This window comes from Hyaena hyaena, unplaced genomic scaffold (genome assembly GCF_003009895.1).
Source record: "Hyaena hyaena isolate Hyena2069 unplaced genomic scaffold, ASM300989v1 scaffold_89, whole genome shotgun sequence".
NCBI lineage: Eukaryota > Metazoa > Chordata > Mammalia > Carnivora > Hyaenidae > Hyaena > Hyaena hyaena.
The window spans coordinates 2,828,340-2,849,890 of record NW_024080719.1 but is presented as its reverse complement, the minus strand read 5'-3'; the positions used below and the strand labels follow the sequence as shown (position 1 = coordinate 2,849,890).

At 39.3% G+C, this 21,551-nt stretch overlaps 1 protein-coding gene across 7 annotated transcripts in view; it reads right to left on the bottom strand.

Moving 5' to 3' along the window:
• Positions 1-1,620: 1,620 nt before the first annotated feature.
• The window catches only part of ARFIP1 (ADP ribosylation factor interacting protein 1), a 135,918-nt gene continuing 115,987 nt past the window's right edge, over positions 1,621-21,551 (bottom strand). For all 7 annotated transcript variants that reach the window (XM_039234356.1, XM_039234362.1, XM_039234358.1 and 4 more), the window contains one exon: positions 1,621-3,492. In XM_039234356.1, the coding sequence (XP_039090287.1) occupies positions 3,337-3,492 (156 nt within the window). In that variant the 3' untranslated portion in view covers positions 1,621-3,336. The remainder of the gene's footprint in view (positions 3,493-21,551) is intronic.

The window sequence follows — 21,551 nt, the reverse complement described above, 5'->3', positions numbered from 1 at the left end:
CAAATAACTTACCTGGCCTTACATTTGGAAACGGGGGGTTGACTAAGCCGGTTTAATAGATATTTGGACCTTCATGTCTTGACCTGTAAAAAATCCCCCTTAACCAGATCATCTCTAGGGAATAGTTTGTAGCTTCACACTCTTATGGGACAAGCTTGGGTAACAGTATCGTGCAGTGTACTTTGAATATGGAAAAGATGGTTCTTAAAGTCTAGCAGATTTCAGCTAAATTGCTTCTGCAAGCCCAGGTCCTTCCTCGGCCCTACAATTTGGAAGCTTTGGGGTTATTTAATTAAACAAGGAGGCCATTAGATTGAGGTGGCTTTAAAGACTTAGTCGCCTACATAAAGAAACCAAAACCTAAGCCTAAAACGCCTCAAGGGGAAATCAAAATCTAAGGATAATGACAAATAGCCAACAGGTCCTTCGTAAATAAGGGAACACTTAAGCTATAGCCAATCCAATTAATTTCCTTGCTTTACTACCACTTCTCTAAAACATCGTTTCCCTAGCTCCTGTTGGTGGAGGGATCCTACACATTTCTAATTCGAGCTTGCCTGACTTGGGTCCATTTTTGTTCAAGTAAATTCTTTCTTTTTAAATATTTTTTAAATGTTTTAAATATTTTTCTTAAATGTTTTATTTATTTCTAGGAGAGAGAGAGAGAGAGACAGCGTGAGCAGGGGAGGGTCAGAGAGAGAGGGAGTCACAGACAGAAACAGGCTCCAGGCTCTGAGCTGGCAGTCAGCACAGAGCCCGATGCGGGGCTCGAACCCACGAACCGCGAGATCATGACCTAAGCGAAAGTCGGACGCTAAACCGACTAAGCCACCCAGGCGCCCCTTGTTCAAGTAAATTCTTAATTTTTTCCTTTTCTTTTTAGTATATCCCATGCCCAATGTGGAGCTTGAACTCACGACCCTGAGATCAAGTCTTAATGCTCTATTGACTGAGCCAGCGGGGCGTCCCTGGCAAAATCTCCCTTCAAAGGCAACCAGCACTACTTAACAAAGTCTTAAAAGTGAAAATAAACTCTGAGGGCTCATCTTCACTTCTAAGACTCTAACTCAGAGAAATAACCAGGTAACAGGACAAAGATGGATGCGTGCATGTTAAAGGATATTCAAACTAGACCTTATAATATAAATAGCTGGTAACTGAAATCTCTAACTTCAGGGGATATAAGTGGATCCATGCAGTACTTACTGACTAGGGAAGTTATTTTATCTTCAATTTCTTGAAGTTATCTTCTAATTTTTTCTACAATGAATATGTTACTTTCCTAACAAAGTTAACATACCACTGGCTAATATGTTAACTTTCTTTTGCCCATTTACCCACTACTCAGAACATTTTTCGTTTATTCTAAAAAATCATCAGTTCCTGAAACTGCTTAATTTCTGAGCCACTAAAATTGTTACCAAAATGTGGTAAGACTGGACATGTTCTGCCTCCCAGAGAGACTCCAAATGAGGAAAAAGAATAACTTACTGAGAAAAAGCAATAATAAATGACAGAACTAACTTTTTATTGTTCTTAAAGCCAGGAAAAGACAAATCATATGTCCTCAGAATTTTCAAAGAGTTACTTCTTAAATTATGAAGAGCCAGAGAAACAAGGTACTGCAGCAAACACTTTTAATAAGAATACAAAATTCACACCATAGGCACATTCTGGGGAATGTAAAGGAACTATCACAAGTATTAATTCTGCTGGAAGAATAAAATAAGGCTCTCTCAGAGTACAAATATACAGGAAGGAATGATTTAAAATAGGTTTATGATTTACAATCACATTACATTGTACATATTAAGCACTGAGAACAGGCATATTAATTAAAAAGCCAGCTAAAAGGCATTTGAACATATATAACAAATCTTACAGTCCACAAAGTTCATGTATAACAGTAATTTTAAGTACTTCATTTCAATACAAAAGAAATGAAGATATATTAATTTACATTTATGACACAAATCAAGAGAACTTATATTTAAAAGGCTTACATTACTGATAGAACCACACAGCGGACAGGTCAACCATATAACACGAACCAACCAACAGTGCTGAGCAATGAAAACAGTACTGGCCTTTCCAATGCCCTTTCTTGTTACCACTGCACTGTCCCGTATTATCTTTTCATTACTGAAATGAACAAAATTCCTCCGTCTTCTCATTCCATGAAAGGAATGAAGAAAAACCAAACAGCAAATTCAAAAGTTGATTTTACCATAAACCTTAAACACGGTTTAACGAATACAAAGAAACCCAACACTGATACACAGTGTTCCTTTCTCAGGAAGGAATAGACACGTCAAACATTATCTGAAAGGGGTTTCTTTATGGATTATGTACATTGGTTGAATGAGAATTACTGCATCTGAGAAGGCACATATCTGTGATTTAAGGCTTAACCGGTATTGTTACATACGGAAGTCCATGAAAGCTATCTAGGAATTCACTTCTGTCAAAATGGGACTTACCCCAAAACTAGCTTTCTAAGCACAGATTCCTACTCTAGAAACCATCAAGAGTTTCTATTCCCAAGTCCACCTGCCCAAAACCAAAAATTTTCTCAAGCAGGTTTCATTATAAATCAAAAGAAATCGCTAACGTAACTGCCCAATGACTTTGGGTGATGAGAACTCTTAAGCTCAAAAGCCTTGCAGAAACGACAGTGTGATTCCTGCATCTTAAAAAAAAAAAAAAAAAGTCCAAACAAAATTACAATAGTACAGATTCATTTTTAAAAAGGTATTTGCCACAACTCCACGAGCCAATCAGTCATTCATTAGAGCTGCTGCCTGTGTGTGGGTGCTGCGGACACACCATATAGTTTTACTCTGCAAAATAATTTCTTTTTTCTGTAAGACAATACATGAATCTCTTAAAGATGTTTAATATATTCATATATAAAATATCTCATGTGGATACAAATCATGTAAACCTCCCTTTGGAAAAGTTACAACTGGCCCTCATTTCCAGGACCAAAAACCTTGAATTTTTATCTTGTCAGTGCAAATCTATATTAGATGTTTTCAAACTACAGAAATAGCCATCAACCCTCACAATACAAAAGGATTTCTCAAAAAGGAAAATTACTGTGTTCAGATTATAGAAATTATGTTTACATTAAAATCACCCACCTTCCCATCAAATTTAACAGTTCAATTGTTAAAAGTATGAAAAAGGGAAAAATTAAAGCTGTTTGTGCAAGAATCACTACAATGGTTGTGGTCACCCCTTCCCTAATCTTAACCTAATTCTGCTTAATTCTTATTAGGTTTGTTTAGAAATATAACAACATGACTTGTTTTTTTTTTTTCTCCAGGTGTGATTTTACTGTTCTTCAAGCCAAGATGGGGCATCCACTCCAGGGGTTTTCAATTTGATATGGAACTGTTTAAGTGTCTGTTCAAGCTGCTTCTGGTTCCCAGCAAAGTAAGCGGCGATGGCGTTGTGGAAAAGGACCAGCTGATTGTGCAATACCTTAACCTGTGAACAGGGCAGAGTTACAAAACCAAGCATTAACACCGATGGCAATGAAACGTGAGGTGGCTTATTATATGTCCTAACTAAATAGTGTGTCTCTCGTCAGGAAAAGCTGCTTTAATAACGACAAAGTACTGCGCCCGCGCGTACACACACACACACACTCACACACTCATACGACAACTGTACATCGCTTTGCACAGTCACTGAGGCTTTGATGACTTTTTAATTTCCCTAAAGGGAAGAGGTCATTTTAAGAAGCTGAACCATACTCAGACATTATTGAGGGCAGTAATTAAAAATATTATTAAATCCCTCCCTCAAACTAAGTATATTCAAAATTAACCACCGAAGAGGGAACATTACATATAAATAATTATCTTGTATGCTATATACCAAGTACGGACATCAATAAGGCTAAACCTTCCGTAAAGCTGAGGAGGCCAGATATTTTGAAATACTGCAGGTCCCTGCAAAGGATCAAGCCAAGTGGCAGCAAGTGGTGCCCAGAAAGCCAGCTTACTTGAAGTTCATATGACTCTCCGCTATTTTCAAGTACTTTGCATTTCTAATGATGAGTATGTTTTAACCGAGTAATGCTACGTGTGTAAATCTTTATTAAAGAAATCAGTAAAGCACTGCAAAGATTTATGAATAACGTCATTTCTTGAGCTCTTGTTTATAACTGTGTTTGACAATCAAGTACAAAATACACCGACTTACCCAGCTAATGCAGTATTTATTAAAATTGAGCTCTAATAGTTTTTAACGATGTAAAAACATTCTGATAAAATGCTAAGAAAAAAAGGATATGGCATTTTATATATGGTATGACATTTACATTCACTTTATTATACACACACACACGGTCTCTAGCCATTTCTTCATGTATTTACCTCTAATGAAGGAAACAACACAAACATTTACATTGGATATTTTTGATTTGTAAAGCCTTGATTTAAAAATTAAAATATTATAGGGGCACCTGGGTGGCTCAGGTGGTTAAGCGTCTGACTTCAGCTTAGGTCATGATCTCACAGTTTGTGAGTTCAAGCCCTGCTGAGAGCTCAGAGCCTGGAGGCTCCTTAAGATTCTGTGTCTCTCCCTCTCTGCCCCTCCCATGCTCATGTTCTGTCTCTCTCTGTCTCTCAACAATAAAAACATTAAAATTTTTTTAAAAATTAAAGCATTATAAAAGTTAACATACACTCAAGATTATAAAGCAAAACCTTCTGATCCACACTTTCAGCACTTACCCCCTCCCCTGCCACCCAAAAACCACTATTAACATTCTATTGTGTTTCCTTTGAGAATTTTTCTAGACATATACATAATATCTAAAAACACAGAGACTGTACTATGCATACTTTCAGTAATGCTGTTTACTCAAAATATCTTAGATTTTTTATTCCATTCATACATGTATTCGACTAGTACTACAAATTTTTTTTTAAATGTTTATTTTTGAGAGAGAGAAAGAGACAGAGCCCAAGTGGAGGAGGGGCAGAGAGAGAGGAAGATAGAATTCAAGGCAGGCTCCAGGTTCCGAGCTGTCAGCACACAGCTGGACGCTGGGTTTGAACTCATAAACCGTGAGATCATGACCTGAGCCAAAGTCTGATGCTTTACGGACTGAGCCACCCAGGCGCCCCTTGACTAATATTAAATACCTTCTATGTACCACACGTTGTTTTAGGTGTTAGGGAAATAGAAAATAATCCCTTCCCTTATGAGCTTAAATCATTAGGGGGTGGGGAAAGAGGAGGGAGGCAAAAATAAAAATAAGGATTGACATTCCAGGAAATTAATATCTCAAGCCTTGAGAAGAGGTTGGGCTAACTATCGCACCCAGAGGGCATCTGGCATTGCTGATTTATCTAAAAGATGTTTGAAAAGAAAAGACATTTTTTCTCCTGATAAAGACTTAAAAAATTTCTAGCAAGGATATAGTTTAAGAGGACCATATAGCACAAAACAATGAAAACTAAAAAATGTTGGTACAAACTAAAAGAGGTACATCTTGGGGGCGCCTGGGTGGAGTCAGTCGGTTAAGCGTCCGACTTCGGCTCAGGTCATGATCACACGGTTCATGGGTTCGAGCCCCACGCTGTGCTCTGTGCTGACAGCTAGCTCAGACCCTGAAGCCTGCTTTGAATTCTGTGTCTCCCTCTCTCTCTCTGACCCACCCCTGCTCATGCTGTCTCTCTCTCTGAGATAAATAAAACATTAAAAAAATTAAAAAAAAAAATAAAAGAGGTACATCTTGCAATTTCCTGGTCAGACCTTTAAGGCCTGCAACCTTTGTAAATGCAAACCTCTGGTACCAGGTACAACAAGGACAACAATGAAACATCTAACACCACGTGTCAGGCACTGTTCTAGGGATGCAAGAATACACGAATAGTAAGGCACGGGCAGTAGAAAATGACGGTCTGATAAGTGGGCAGGACAAGTACACTGGGTTAACTTTAAAAAAAGGGGGGGCACTGGTGCGGAGAATAGGGTTTTTTTTTTTTCAGAAAGGTTGGAGGACATTGGGACAGGCTACTAACTCCTCTTCCCTCTGCTTCTGGGATATGAGGGATATTTCTTTTTTTTTTTTTTGTATTTTATTTTTTTATTATTATTATTTTTTTTTACAAATAGTTTATTGTCAAATTAGTTTCCACATAACACTCAGTGCTCATCCCCAAAGTGCTCTCCTCCATGCCCATCCCCCCTCCCCCCCACATCCATCAGTCCTCAGTTTTTGTCAGCATTCAAGAGTCTCTCATGGTTTGCCTCTCTCCCTTTCCCCCACCATTTCCGCCCTTCTTCTCCCCCTTGTTCCTCCGTCAAGTTCCTCCTAATCCTCCTATACGTGCAAACATATGATATTTGTCCTTCTCTGCCTGACTTATTTCGCTCAGCATAACACCCTCAAGGTCCATCCATGTTGCTACACATGGCCAGATTTCATTGTTTCTCATTGCCATGTAGTATTCCATGGTATAGATAAACCACATCTTCTTGATCCATTCGTCTGTTGATGGACACTTAGGCTCTTTCCATGTTTTAGCTATTGTGGAGAGTGCTGCTATGAACATTGGGGTGCATGTGCTCCTATGCATCAGCATTTCTATATCCCTTGGGTAAATTCCTAGCAGTGCTATTGCTGGGTCCTAGGGGAGTTCTATTGTTAGTTTCCTGAGGAACCTCCACACTGTTTTCCAGAGGGGCTGCACCAGTTTACATTCCCACCAACAGTGTAGGAGGGTGCCCGTTTCTCCACATCCTCGCCAGCATCTAGAGTTCTCTGATTTGCTCATTTTAGCCACTCTGGCGTGAGGTGTATCTCAGTGTGGTTTTGATTTGTATTTCCCTGATGAGGAGGGATGCTGAGCATCGTTTCATGTGTCTGTTGGCCATCTGGATGTTATGAGGGATATTTCAAAAGACGATGAGCCTCAACCTAAGAGCAATGACCAAGGAAACAGGATAATCATGCGGAAAGCAGGTTTCTAAAAAGCAATTTAGGAAGCACAGTTTGATTCCGCTGGACTGTTACAGTGATGGCCCCAAAGAATCACTCTTCTCCATATCCATACCCTGGGGGAGCCTTCCGCAATGAAAGCGAGCCTGGCCATGTAATACTAGAAAATGAGGCCTGATAAGCAAGTGCCTGCCCTCCTGGGGAGGCAACTGCCTGCCGCCGCCTTGTGGGGAAGCGCAGTCCAGCCTCTCTCCACGGAGCTCACAAGGAGGGCCCGTCGTTCCCGCCATGCCTGGTGCCCCAGCAGGCCTACCAGCTGAAAGTGAAGCCAGAAGAACCCATCTACCCAACCTGCATAACTGTAAATAATAAATCATTGCTGTTCCAGTCTACTAGGTTTTGGGTGTTTTGTTATGCAGTAAGAGATAAGGGGTACATCTATGATAAAGGTGAAGAATGCAGTTTCTTAGCAATGAATAAGCGTTTTAGAAAACCATGAAAAGGAGGATCAAAACAGGGAGGACAGGCTTGCTAAGAGGAGAGGCTGAGCTGGGTGATAAATAAAGGAATTGAAGAAAGGCCTGTACTTGGGGAGGTTAGGGGTTGGGAGATGAGAGAAATGAAGAGACAAAGCAGCTAAGAAACAGATTCAAACAAGAGTCGCACACGTGCTACTAACCAGTCCCAAGATCTAATTGCATTTTTGGAGTAAATGTAATACAGTGTCTTTGAAAACTTTTACTTCCAATTTTCTAGGAACACCTAACAATTGCATAAGGCGTATTCTGATACTGGTCACAGCTTCCCCAAATTTATATTTGTTACTCATTTATTTTATTTGTTATTTTTTATTTGAGAGAGTGCGAGTGAGTGGGGGAGAGGGGCAGAGAGAGAGGGAGAGGGAATCTCAAGCAGGGTCCATGCTCCGTGAGAAGCCTGAGTCAGGGCTCAACCCCATGACCCTGGGATCATTACCTGAGCTGAAATCAAGAGTCGGATACTCAATCGACTGAGCCACCCAGATGCTCTTGTTATTCATTTAGATTATTAAGTAAAACATACCCATTATTGGTATTGTTCCTTCACAGCAATTACCATAAAAAGCTTTGGAATCAGGAAGCATATATGTCAATCTTAGCTGTACCACTTCCCAGTTTTCTTTGTAACACCAGGTCCAGGTTACTTCCGATTTTTTAAAAAATATTTATTTTTGAGAAAGAGACAAAGTGTGAGCAGGTGAGGGGCAGAGAGAGAGAGAAACACAGAATCCGAAGCAGGCTTCAGGCTGAGCTGTCAGCACAGAGCCCAACACAGGGCTCGACACAGGGCTCGAACTCACAAACCATGAGAAGATGACCTGAGCTGAAGTCAGACACTTAACCGACTGAGCCACCCAGGTGCCCCAGTACAGGTTACTTCTAACCACACTGCCCAAGGTTTTTATCCATTTACCAGGGATGCCATTACCAAACTGAATTTGCAGTGTTACTGTAAACGGTTAAATGAAATGAGATACTACCTAGCACACTGTCTGACACAGAATAAGTACTCATTCAATTTCAGTGGAATCTAAGTTTACCTACTGGACGGTCAAATCCTCAAATGACATGGACTTTTCTTGGTAGAATAAAATTTCATTTATTTAGAACCCACTGATTTGGAACTTGTAAGAACTAAGACTGTAATGTGATTTAATATTAAGAATTACATACTTAGTCTTAGTCCTCATTTCTGGCACAAAGCTCCTAAAACCCTTGTAATTTCCAAAGTGGTAAGAGTGAAGGGAGCATCTTTTGTTACAATATTTAGTGTGTGTCCTGTTCCTGAAATAGCCCCAGAGCTATAAAGGTGGGAAGAATGACTTCTGTCTGGAACAATCACTTTTCAATCATGCCTGACTTTTTGTTAATGAGATTTGTGGAAAGCCCCTAGAAAACCTGAGGTAAGAGCTGGTTGTCAGGGGAACTAAATTGTGATTAGAGGGTGGGAATTTCAGCTCCACTCCCTAACCCCTGGGGAGGAGATAGAGGTTACAGGTTGAATAATTCACCAATGGTCAGTGATTTCATCAGTTATGCCTATGTAATGAAGCCTCCTCAAAAATCCCTGAAGTATGAGGTTTGGAGACGTTCTGGGTTGATGAATGTATCCACATGCTAAGAAAGTGGGGCGCCCCCAACTCCGTGGGCACAAAGGCTCTTGTGCTCAGGAACTTTACAGACCTGGACCCCTATGTACTTCTCTATCTGGCTCTTCATATGTATCCTTCAATACTTCCTTGTAATAAACTGATAACCTAGTAAGTAAACTGCTTTCCTGAGTTCTGTGAGACACTCTAGCACATGATCCAAATTGAGGTGGAAACCTTCAATGTATGGTCAGAAGCACAGGTGACAGCTGACTTGCAACCGGTGTCTGAGGGTGGGGGAGGCGGGGGCAGTGTCAGAACTGAACTGAACTGAACTGGAGGACACCGAGCTGGTGTCCAGGATCAAGCGTCAGCTGGTGTAGGAGAAACCCCACACATCTGGTGTCAGGAGTGTTTGAAAAGTGCTCTGAGTGTAAAAGAAGACAGACAGAGTTTTCTCCTTCTCAAAGGAAGAAACTGATATGAAGTTTACCTTAGCACGATGGAAAAAAAAAAAGGTGTGTGCTAAGCAAATAAATTTTCTTGAAAAGATGCAGGGGCACAGTTGGCTTATCAACATTGACTGCCTTGGCATGGCCTTCGATCCAAGGGCGGGCAGAGAACAGCCAGGGATGCTGCAGAAGGTAATCCTTTGCTTGACAGATCAATCAGAGGAACTTTTTTTTTTTAATGTTTATTTATTTTTGAGAGAGAGAACGAGCAGGAGAGGGACAGAGAAAGCGGGGGACACAGAATCTGAAATGGGCTCTGGACTCTGAGCTGTCAGCACAGAGCCTGATGCAGGGCTCGAACTCACAAAGTTATGAGATCATGACTTGAGCCAAAGTTGGATATTTAACTGACTGAGCCTCCCAGGCACCACAGAACTTTTTTTTTTTTTTTTTTAAAGATTTTATTTTTAAGTAATCTGTACAAACACGGGGCTCCAATTTACAATCCCGAGATGAAGAGTCGCATGCTCCACCGACTGAGTGAGCCAGATGCCACAATTCAGAAGTTTTAAGGGTCAATTTACAACCCCATGATCCTGTGCTTCTAATATGAACAGGTTTGTCAAGCACCACAGAGGCACATCTTCCAAATTACTCATCAGTAAGCATCATTCAAGTCAACAGTATTACATATAACATTTGTTTAAAACATTCTTAATACAGACTTATGCCAGATTCACATTGACCTTTCTCTGTGCCTGGACAGAAAAGCTTTACGCTGCAATCACTTTTAAAACAAGCTTTAAAATGAAACACCGATTTACATTCAGTACTAAGAAAAGGTCATGTTATTCTAATTAAACTTATAACCAGGGTTCACCTTACATGGATAGAGTTTAATTTCAGGACCAGATCTCTTTCTTTTTTTTTCTTTTATTAAGTTTTATTTAAGTAATCTTGGGGCACCTGGGTGGCTCAGTCGGTTAAGCATCTGACTTCAGCTCAGGTCATGATCTCAAGGTTTGTGGGTTCGAGCCCGCATCGGGCTCTGCTGACAGCTAGCCCAGAGCCTGGAGCCTGCTTCAGATTCTGTATCTCCCTCTCTCTCTGACCCTCCTGCTCATGCTGTCTCTCTCTCTTTCTCAGAAATAAATAAAACATTAAAAAAATTAAGTAATCTCTACGCACAACATGAAGCTTGAATTTATAATCCTGAGATCAAGATTCGATGGTTTTCTGACTAAGCTAGCTAGGTGCTTAAATAAATAAATCAATCTCTTTCTTGTAAGACATTGGTCAATTAAAATTATAACTAGCAAAAAATAAGTAAAATAAGATACTGCAGCTGAGTTCTCATTTGATTCCTATTTACATAAAATATTTTTAAAAATTGAGCTCTTTTGAGTCACCTGTTCTTCTGGAGAACAGGCTGTGAGGGGCTGGTCGAAAGACGGCTCCAAGAGCAGTATGTTTTAGCAGAGGGTAGAAAAGTTCCCACATGACCTTAGACAGAGAAGAACTTTTTTGTTGTTAATGTTTTTTAAAAAAAATATTTATTTTGAGAAAGAGGTGGGATTTAGAGTGCAAGTGGGACAGGGGCAGAGAGAGAGGAAGAAAGAGAATCCCAAGTAGGCTCCATGCTTTTGACACAGAGCCCTTCGTGGAGCTCAAACTCACAAACTGTGAGATCAAGACCCGGGCCAAGATAAAGAGTCTGATACTTAACTTGAGCAACCCAGGCATCCCGGAAAGTACTTTTCAAAGCTGGAAACTCATAAAGGAAAGGACTGAGAAATTAAATTAATTTAGAGTTTCTATTCATCCAAAGACAGTGAAAAGACAAGTTACAAACTGAGAAAATATATCTGCATTACATCTGCTGACAAAGGATATGTATCTAGAAAATGTAAAGAACTCGACAAACCAAAGGCAACCGAAACCAAAAAAGCAAATAACATGGCTGGGTATTTCACAGAGGAGGAAACAGGGACAGCCAATTAAATCTGAAAACATATCCAGCCTCAGTAGAAAACAGGAAAGTGCAATTTAAAACCAACTTGATGAAAGAAGACTTCAACTATCTCCATTTGACCTCAAAATTTCTAATTGACGAAGTTCTTTCCAGCTTATCTCTTAACTCAGGCGCATTGCCCTGCAGGCAAGGCATCCTGGGAGGAATGGGAACTATCGCCTCAAGCAACGAGCACTGCCGAGAGCCCACGAGACCCCACATGCCTCATCCCAAGACAGTGATTGACTTGACCTCTACAGCCTCCTAGGATGCACAAACCCATTGCCCTTTGTCCCACATGTTCCTTACAGAAACCCGAGAAGTATTTTCAGCACTTTGGAGGATGGTCTTGAGACACTCTTCCCAGTATCGGCCTCACTGAAATGAATTATTTTTCTGTTTCACCACTGCTGGTCTCTCTGGCCTTTGGGTTCTGTTGGCAGTGAGTGGCCAAACCTGGTCTGTTTGGGACCCTTGGAGCCAGGTGCTCTGGCGCCCCTGTGCCTGGCGACACTGGGATGCCACTTTATAGCTTCTACATTAAGAAAAAACAATTAAAACTCTTGTCCACTGTTGATATAGATTTGTTGTATAAATTTGTACAACTACAGTTGAAAACGATTTAGCACTGATCCATAAAATGAAGGATGCGTATATCCCACTGGACAGTATTTTAACTCCTAAGAATACACCATAGAGAAAGTTGCACGTGTGTTTTATGAGACAGGGAGGATCATGTTCACAGCAGCACTGTTTCTAGCATTAAAGAACAAGGAAACAAACCAAAGCTTGTATTTACAGGCAAATGGATAAATAAACTGCAGTCTCTTCATGCAGTGGCGACAGTACACAGGAGTGAAAATGAACTGGAGCCACATGCATCAGTGTGGATGGGTCTCGGGAACATCAGAGCAAAACAACTAGCTGCAGAGGAGCGTCCACAGGAGGATTCCACTTATATACAGTTCAGAAATACATGTGTTACTGAATGGTACATTCACAAGTGGCAAAACTATAAAGGAAACCAACAGGCACAATAAACAAAATTCAGAACAGGGGTTCTGGAGGGAGGAGAAGGGGAAGGATGAGGTGAGGAAAAGCCCGGAGGCGGCTTCAAAAATGCTGATGGTTGTGTTTCTTAACCTGGGTGGTGGGAACATGGCTATTTTGTTGTTGTTGTTATTCTTCATATTTTGTCTATATGTTAAACATTCTTTTGAATGTACTTAACATTTTTACATTATTAAAAAAGGGAAAGGTTATGAAAGATAAAGTCTGTGTATGCATCATACCTTCACTGACCATCTGCACTATTCAGTGCTCTAATGAACTAGTCATCCCCCTTTTATATTCAGAGAAAAAACCACCACACCTAAAATGTTACTTTCATTCATTCAATAAATATTACTAAGGGTCTGCCTGTGCCAGGCACTAGTGTAGGGTCTGGAATGCAAACAATCGACAAAAAGACAACTCTGCTCTCAAGAAGCTTACATTCTATTGAGAAGAAAGAGAAACAAGGTTAAGTAAAATATACAGTATGTTAGATGGTGGCATGTGTTATGCAGAAAAATTAAGTAGCAATGGGGAATATGAGATACACATATGGCAAAGTGCAGCAATGTAAACAGAATGCTACAAGAGGTCTCAGGTGAGATGACCTCTGAATAAAGACCTAAGAAAGTGAGTGAGCTTTGAGATACTTTTAAGTTTTTTTTTTTTTTTTTTTCTTTTTGAGAGAAGGTGCAAGTGAGTAAGGGGCAGAGAGAGAATCCTAAAAGGTTGGGGTGGGGGTAGGGAGATGGAGGTGGGGGGAAGAGAGAGAGAGAGAGAGAGAGAGAGAGATGGGGCTGCTCATGCTCACCTGAAGCGGGACTTGAACTCATGAACTGTGAGATCATGACTTGAGCCAAAATCAGATGCTTAACTGAATGAGCCACTCAGGTGCCCCGATACTTTATGTTTTCTAATGAGGCTAGAAGAGTAACACTCTGGATAGAGGAAATAGCAAGTACTACAGTCCTAAGGTGGGTGGTGTGCTTGGTATGTCTGAGAAGCAGCAAGGAGGCCAGTGCGGCTGGGTCACTGTAGTAAGGGTCTGGTAGGAGATGTGGTCAGATAAGTAATGGGGGAGCTGGATAATGTAGGACCTTAGATGTCATCGTAGAGACTGTGGCCACTTTTCTGAGTGAGGTGAGAAGGCACTGGAAGATTCTGAGCAGAGAAATGACAATATCTGATTTACTTTAATAAGCATGCAAAGGTAGAAAAGAGAGACCCGTTAGAATACTACAGCAAAAGCCCAGGTAAGATACTGGTGTCCTGGATGAAGGTGGTAACCGGGGAAGCAGTGAGAAGAGGTGGGAGTCTCAATACACTGTGAAAGTAAAGCCAACAGCTATGGGGGAGAGCAAGAACAAAGAAGGTGCCCAGGCTTTTGCCTTGAACAAGTGAAAACATAAAGTTACCACACACTGATATGGCAAAGGCTATGCGAAGGGCAAGTGAGGAGGAGGGGGAGAGGTGGCTCTCAAGAGCTCCTTTTGAGACAAGTGTTAGATGGTTTTCAGGCAGACACATGGCGATGCTATTTTTGACACTGGACAGAGTTCAGAACAGCAGTATAATGAAGAAACAGATTAAGATAATTTTTATAGTTCCTCTCTACTAAAGGAAAATTTCTACTAAATTTTTCTGAGAAAACTGCTTTCTAAATAGAGGTGTCTGTGTGTGTATTTGTGTACATATATAAAATGAATATATTTGGAAACTCAAATGGCTCTCAAAAAGTCTTTTAGTTGAAAGGCTCTCTTTCAATAGAAAAACATTATTTCTATATATTTTTAAGGACAAAAACTAGCTTTTATTTCAGAGATTTATGAAATTCAACTGAAAGTTTATGAACCAGCCCATTAACTAAACACTCTTCCCTACTTAAAGGTATTTTTAAGGCTTTTGCATGAGTAACCTCCCTGGGTCACAAAGTAATTTTCCAACGTGGCTTACTAGTATGATTTGGCCTTTCTTGTTTTTGTTTTTTGTTTTCTTGGATGATCCTTGGCTCCTAGAGCTATAGAGCAAGTAAGGGGTTTCAGTATTTTAGTGTGAGGTTCTAATTTTCAGAAATAGATTCTAGTCAGTTACTTTATTGCTCATTGGGTCATAAAAATTTTTGGCTTGAATGTTAATTCCCAGTATTTTAGGATGAAAGGAGACAATGAGAGTGGAGTGGGATTGGATTCATGTACTGTACCTTGAGAGAGCTGTTACAACAGTCTGAAAGTTACTGTCAGAAAGTGGGAAGGGAACCAGACAATTTTTTAGCTAACTGTACAAATGTCAGTCAACACAAATGTCCACTGAGAAATCAGTTTCTGTACCCCTGGGAGGTAGCTGACAAACTCAACACAAACACATACCAAGCTGAAGAAGGCTTAGTAGCCCACTAACAAAGCCTCAAACCAGGTGCGTTACCTGTATGCAAAATGTCCAACTCCACTGAAACTTAACCCACAGGAAATCAAGGAAAGAGGGTGCTTTTTAAGACTGAATTGTAGTTTTCACAACAAAATGACACAATACCCATTTTCACAAAAACACACTCCCAGTAATTGTGAGAAGGTTGACGTGTAAGCCTTTTCAAGTATATACACACTTCAGAGCAGTTCCCTGGTACAGAAACAGCTTTTAGGGATTCACAGCTTTTCAATTGTAATGATGGAAATAAAATATAAAATTTCATTGTTACTTTAATCTCAGAAGCCTTTTTATACCAAAACAGGTTAACTTACCTCATTTTTCTATTAGTACCGATTATGTAAGTGTTATTCTAGTACAATGTTTAGTTTTGGTAGCAGGTCTTAAAAATTAGATGGAAATTTAAATAGGAATGGTAAATTGACTCTTAACCACTCAAACCATTACTAACACAAAAATAAATGGAAACTAAAATAAATTAGTAAATGAATTATCAGTATGAATATATTTACTTTCTACACTAAACATATTAAAACTCTGGGGTTTCTGCCTATTTTTGCTTCATTTTCTTTAAATTTTTGATGAAGTAATTTTCACTACAGTATGTATTTATATGATGTCTTCACATAATGACTGTATTATTTCTATAATATCAACATAGCTCTGACTGATGCCACTGAGTCCTCAGGACGTTTAAGAACAATTAGTAATATAGAAAAACAGCTGCAAATATAATTTTACAGAACTAGTTTTTGCAATCTTGGTAATGACTATGCAGTTGTCACTATGTATAAGTAGTTTTAATGAGACTTAAAAGTGTTATTTTAAGTTACTTGGCTTGTTTATCAGGTTTACTTTAGTTGGCTATTTGGCCTTGTGATGGTCAGCCTGGGACAGATACCAGTTTCTCAAACAGAACTGGCTTAGGAAGAGAGATGAAGAAAGTAAGGTGGGGGAAAGGTCAGAATGCACTTTTAGGAGAAGGTGCAAAAAGCCAACAATGTTTGAGGAAGTACTTTAGGGTCATTACACATTTGCAATTTACATTTATATTTATATTATCGGATCATGAGAAGTGATGGCCAGAATAAAAATAAAACGGAATGAAAAAAACAGCCAAGTATTTTTGTCAGACTATTCTTTGATACGGTGGGTGACACTCACTTTTTTTAAGCACTTTCTATGTGACAGGTAAGATGTTACCCTTATGTCTACTCTGCACAGGCTTCTCTTCTCTCCATGTTACAGTTAAAAAAACACTCAGAAAGTTAAGTAACTTGCCGGAGGTTACATAGTTAGGGAGCAGATGGGCTGGGATGTGGAAGGTCTTCCCCCAAGATAGGTCCATGTTCTTTCACCTATGCTAACCTTGCTCTATTCTTAAGGCAATAAAGAATAAATTTTGTAAAGCTCTTAGACAAAGCCTGAAACAAGCAAACAAAAAGTATGGCAGGGCACTTAAGGGAAACGTAGGAATGTACAAAAGATATGTTTTAACCTCCTTCCTCATTTTGTCACTGGCTCTGATGTTGCATTTAAATATCCTCAAGATAGGATCTAACACAAAATTTGGTGCGGATGAAAGAAATAAAATTCTTTTTAAATTATGAAAAGTAACGCAATATGAAACTTTCATACACTCTTTCCATACTTATAGAGCGGGAACTATTTATTTATGTATGTGCTAACTTAGAAAAGATTTAAAGAGGCTTTAAGGATGAGTGAAAAACAACAGAGAAACAGATTTAAAAAAGGAGCAAAAGAAGATAGAGGTAACAGTTCCAGGCAGAAATGGGATGATGACAAATACGACAAATTTTCAAAACCTAACATCAGAAACAATTACAGTAATTTAGAAATACACTAAATCATTGTGAACTCAATTACAAAGAACTTTCATAAAGATGTGCCAAACAATGAGCAACCCGGATCAGACATAGGCAAAACCACGATAGCAACATCTGGTGAATGACCTAAAATATGCCATACAATACTTTGATTGTTAAAGGGCAAAACAAACTTCAACACTGACTACTAAGGCAGAGACAAGCTGAGGTTTTAAATAGAAACTGGGTAAGAGAAATTTAAGAGCAGGACTGAGAGCCGATGCCAAGTGGATTATACTGAAAACTGTCTCCTGCTTACACAGCATATATCAATAGAAGATAAATACCATTTACAAAGTTTACTAACTGAAAAATTTAAAGTATTACTGCATAGGCATCAAAATCATCAAAAGGCACTTTATTTCTACCAAACGAACTTTTTTCCAAATCAAATTTAGATTACCTACCTTCTTATCAGAGATATGAAAATAATTTTAAAAAGAGGCAATTTCTAGTTCAAATAAAAGTAACTCGTTCTAATAAATTTATAATCGTTAAGTTTCTTCGAAGCAATTATTGGCTTTCCCAATAATTCTATAATATAAGGGTTTGTATTAAGTGAACAATACTGGGGTTGGCTTAAACATGTGAGGAAAAGTTGACATAAACCCTTTTTTTTTAAGATTTTATTTTATTTTATTTATTTTTTTTTAATGTTTTATTTATTTCTAGGAGAGAGAGAGAGACAGCATGAACAGGGGAGGGTCAGAGAGAGAGGGAGTCACAGACTGAAACAGGCTCCAGGCTCTGAGCTGGCAGTCAGCACAGAGCCCGACGCGGGGCTCGAACCCACGAACCGCGAGACCATGACCCAAGTGAAAGTCGGACGCTTAACCGACTAAGTCACCCAGGTGCCCCTTTAAGATTTTATTTTTAAGTATCTCTACACAACGTGGGGCCTGAACTTAACAACCCTGAGATCGAGTCACATGCTCCACCAACTGAGCCAGCCGGGCACCCCTAAAATTATTCTTTAGTAAGACGTCTCCAATCACCAACATGTAAAGAACTAATTCCTTTCTTTACCTCCAATTATTTAAAAATGTATAATTATATGTTTTCTCTGCCAATCATTGATCTTTTTTAATAAGTAAAAAAGCAGAAAAATACCAAACAGAAAAGTATACTGGTCTTGGCCTTTTATTAGGCTTGTGAAATATAATTTTATCACTTTGTAATAGCTTTGGAAATGTCTGTCGTGTCAAAGCAACAGCTGAGAAAAAAGTATGATCAGAAATATGGGTGTGGGCACTGGGAAGGGAGGAAGAGAAGGAAAGACAAATATGAACCACAAGTGGAGGTAGAAGAATAGATTTTATTTTTCTGACTCATGCGGATAGGTTTCAACAAATCTTGGGCAAGTATGTGAAAAAAAAAAAAGCATCCTAGGAGGGAAAAAAGGGCAGTCCTACTTCGAAAAGCAGATAACACAATTCCAGTAATGATAGGTCACGGAACCGTGCTAAGGTCTTGTAATTCTTTATCCAATGGTAGGTTAAAATTCTCAATGCACAGTTTTCTCCCCCTTGTGAGGCTTTGGGCAAATTATTTAACCTCTCTGAACTTCAGTATCATCATCTGTACACTGGTATATGATCATCTAGAGCACAGTAGTAGACATACACATTTAGATATTAAACAAATTCTTAAAAAATTTTGTTTTAATGTTTTATTTATTTCTGAGAGAGAGAGAGACACAGAATCTGAAACAGGCTCTAGGCTCTGAGCTAACTGTCAGCACAGAGCCTGACGTGTGGCTTAAATCCACGAGCCGTGAGATCATGACCTGAGCCGAAGTCCGATGCTCAACCAACTGAGCCACTCAGGCGCCTCTAGGTATTAAACAAAATACTTAAAGGGAATGCTCTATAAATGCAGCCATGGAGCTTAACCTCTAGGGAAAGAAACAGACTAACAGACATTCACGACACAGTATGGTATGTGCTTTAACTGGAGAAAGCCCTGGGTAGCAGGGTAGTACACAGGGGAAGAAAGAAACTTTCAAGTTGCTAGAGGAAACATTAAGTACCAAAAATCATTCAAGATAGCATTTGAGCTCCTAGATAATTAATTTAGGTACGGAAAAGTAGTTAGGAACTGAGTATTTCCTTTAATCAATTAGGTGACCTGTTTTCACTGGCCTTTGGACACTGGGCAACAAGAACTTACAGCCAAGCCAATGGTCCATTCACACCCAACGTTACATTCATAAAATGGTTTTCCATTATAAGTGTGGTTCTGTCTTATGTCTTGGAAAACCTTTTTTTTTTTTTTTAAAGATTAAGAACCCATTCTCTTATACAACTAACAAAAATTCTGATCCTATGTATCTAACAACTGTTTATAAGCTTAATAAAAAAGTTTTATTAAAATTCATTATGATAAAACCACTATTTTCTTTAAAAAAAAACTCATAAGCAGTTATACTACACGCTGCTTTCAGAAGAGAACAGAAGATTTAACAAAAGTTTATAGATAACTTAAAACATATGCTCTAGAGTCTCTTCAAGGATTTTTTCCCTAACTTTTTCCACCATGCTCCTGTTACTCATTCTTGTGTGGTTCTTTTCAAGCCGTGCCACCTAGCCTAGCAGCTACTTCTAAAAGCCCACACTGGCCACACTCATGTTCTTCTTCATCGGATCCGGTAGTTCTTTCCCCTGCATAAATCAACATTTTGTATATAATAGGTTTTACTATATGTCCTCCAGTAGACTGTATATTGCTTGTCAGCAAGAAGTTTGTCATAATACCTTTATACAATATTTGTTTAGGATAAGGCATTATAATAGCCCCAAATAAGGACCTAGAAAAATTTACTGAATAATTTTTGAAAAGTGCATTTTTTTTGAAAATTTAAAGGAAGAAATATAGAGAGAAAGCCAGAATGTTATAAGGTGTAAGAGGAATAAAGAAAAAAACTAGTTATCAAATGATTTTCTTTAGTCTTGCAAAGCCAGATGAGTCATGAAAGGCATATGTGGTCATAACCAAAGTGCTGAGTCATTACTGAGAGGACTTCAAGTAAAGGTTAAAAAGAACAATGCCAAGTCAAATTATTTATTTCTTTAAGTTTATTTATTTTGAGGGAGGGAGAGAGAGAGAGAGAGAGAGAGAGAGAGAGAGAGAGAGAGAGAGAGAATCCCAAGCAGGCTCCCTGCTGTCAGTGCAGAGCCCTACGTAGGTCTTGATCACGACCTAAGCTGAAATTAAGAGTAGGATGCTTAACCAACTGGGCCACCCAGGCGCCCTTCAAATTCTTAAACACTGCTAGTGTCTTCTGCAATTTTACTCAGAAATGTCGATTAAAGGTTTCATTTTTAAGTAAATCAAAGAGACTGTAACTACTAATAACTAAAGAAAAAAGTGCAGTAATGCCACTGCCACCAAACCTAATGCAGAATACCAGTGATCTGTTGAAATTTTAAATTGATCACTTGAAAACTCACCTTAATCACAAAACCTGGCAATCTGACTTGGTACCTACGGTTGGCCAAATAAGTGAAATGTGGATCTGAGCAGTACACAGATATCAGCCATTTATAGAACAGGTGACACTACAGCAGTAATAGTTAAGAAGTAATTTTTTTAAAATATTTATTTTTGAGAGGAAAGAGAGTGAGTGAGTGACTGAGCAGGGGAGGGGCAGAGAGAGAAGGAGACACAGAATCCAAAGCAGGGTCCAGGCTCCGAGCTGTCCACACAGAGCCTGATGCGGGACTCGAGCTCAAGAACCTTGAGATCATGACCTGAGCCGAAGTCGGACACTTAACCGACTGAGCCACCCAGGTGGTCCAAGAAGAAAATTTTTATAAGTGCATCTATTCCAACAAAGTGTAAACAAACAATCCATTCTCTTCTAACATATACAAAAGGAAAATGAAACTCGAACGCTATCCTCCAAATGAACTGATCGCTTCTGACCAAAAAGGGTCAGAAAACTTAAGTACCTTATAATCGCCAGAGAGAGACAGAGAGAAGACCAAATCAAATCTATAAAAACAACAGTTAATGATTATAAAGCTATCCCTTCTGGAAGGCTTTTAAGTTTTGTGTACAAAATATTTCTTCACAAAAATCTGGACATCTCAACACAACTGACAGAGAGACCATACGAATTAGTTAGCTAGTTGTACTCTTCCTCTCACATTCTCCAGCTTTTGATTACAAATTTCAGACTGATTCTGGACAGGTATGCCTTAGAAGATGATAGTAAGTCATTGGAATGAATATTTAAAAAGTATCAAGATGGCCAACAGACACATGAAATGATGCTCAGCATCCCTCCTCATCAGGGAAATACAAATCAAAACCACACTGAGATACCACCTCACGCCCGTCAGAGTGGTAAAATGAGCAAATCAGAGAACTCTAGATGCTGGCGAGGATGTGGAGAAACGGGCACCCTCCTACACTGTTGGTGGGAATGCAAACTGGTGCAGCCCCTCTGGAAAACAGTGTGGAGGTTCCTCAGGAAACTAACAATAGAACTCCCCTAGGACCCAGCAATAGCACTGCTAGGAATTTACCCAAGGGATACAGAAATGCTGAGGCATAGGAGCACATGGACCCCAATGTTCATAGCAGCACTCTCCACAATAGCTAAAACATGGAAAGAGCCTAAGTGTCCATCAAC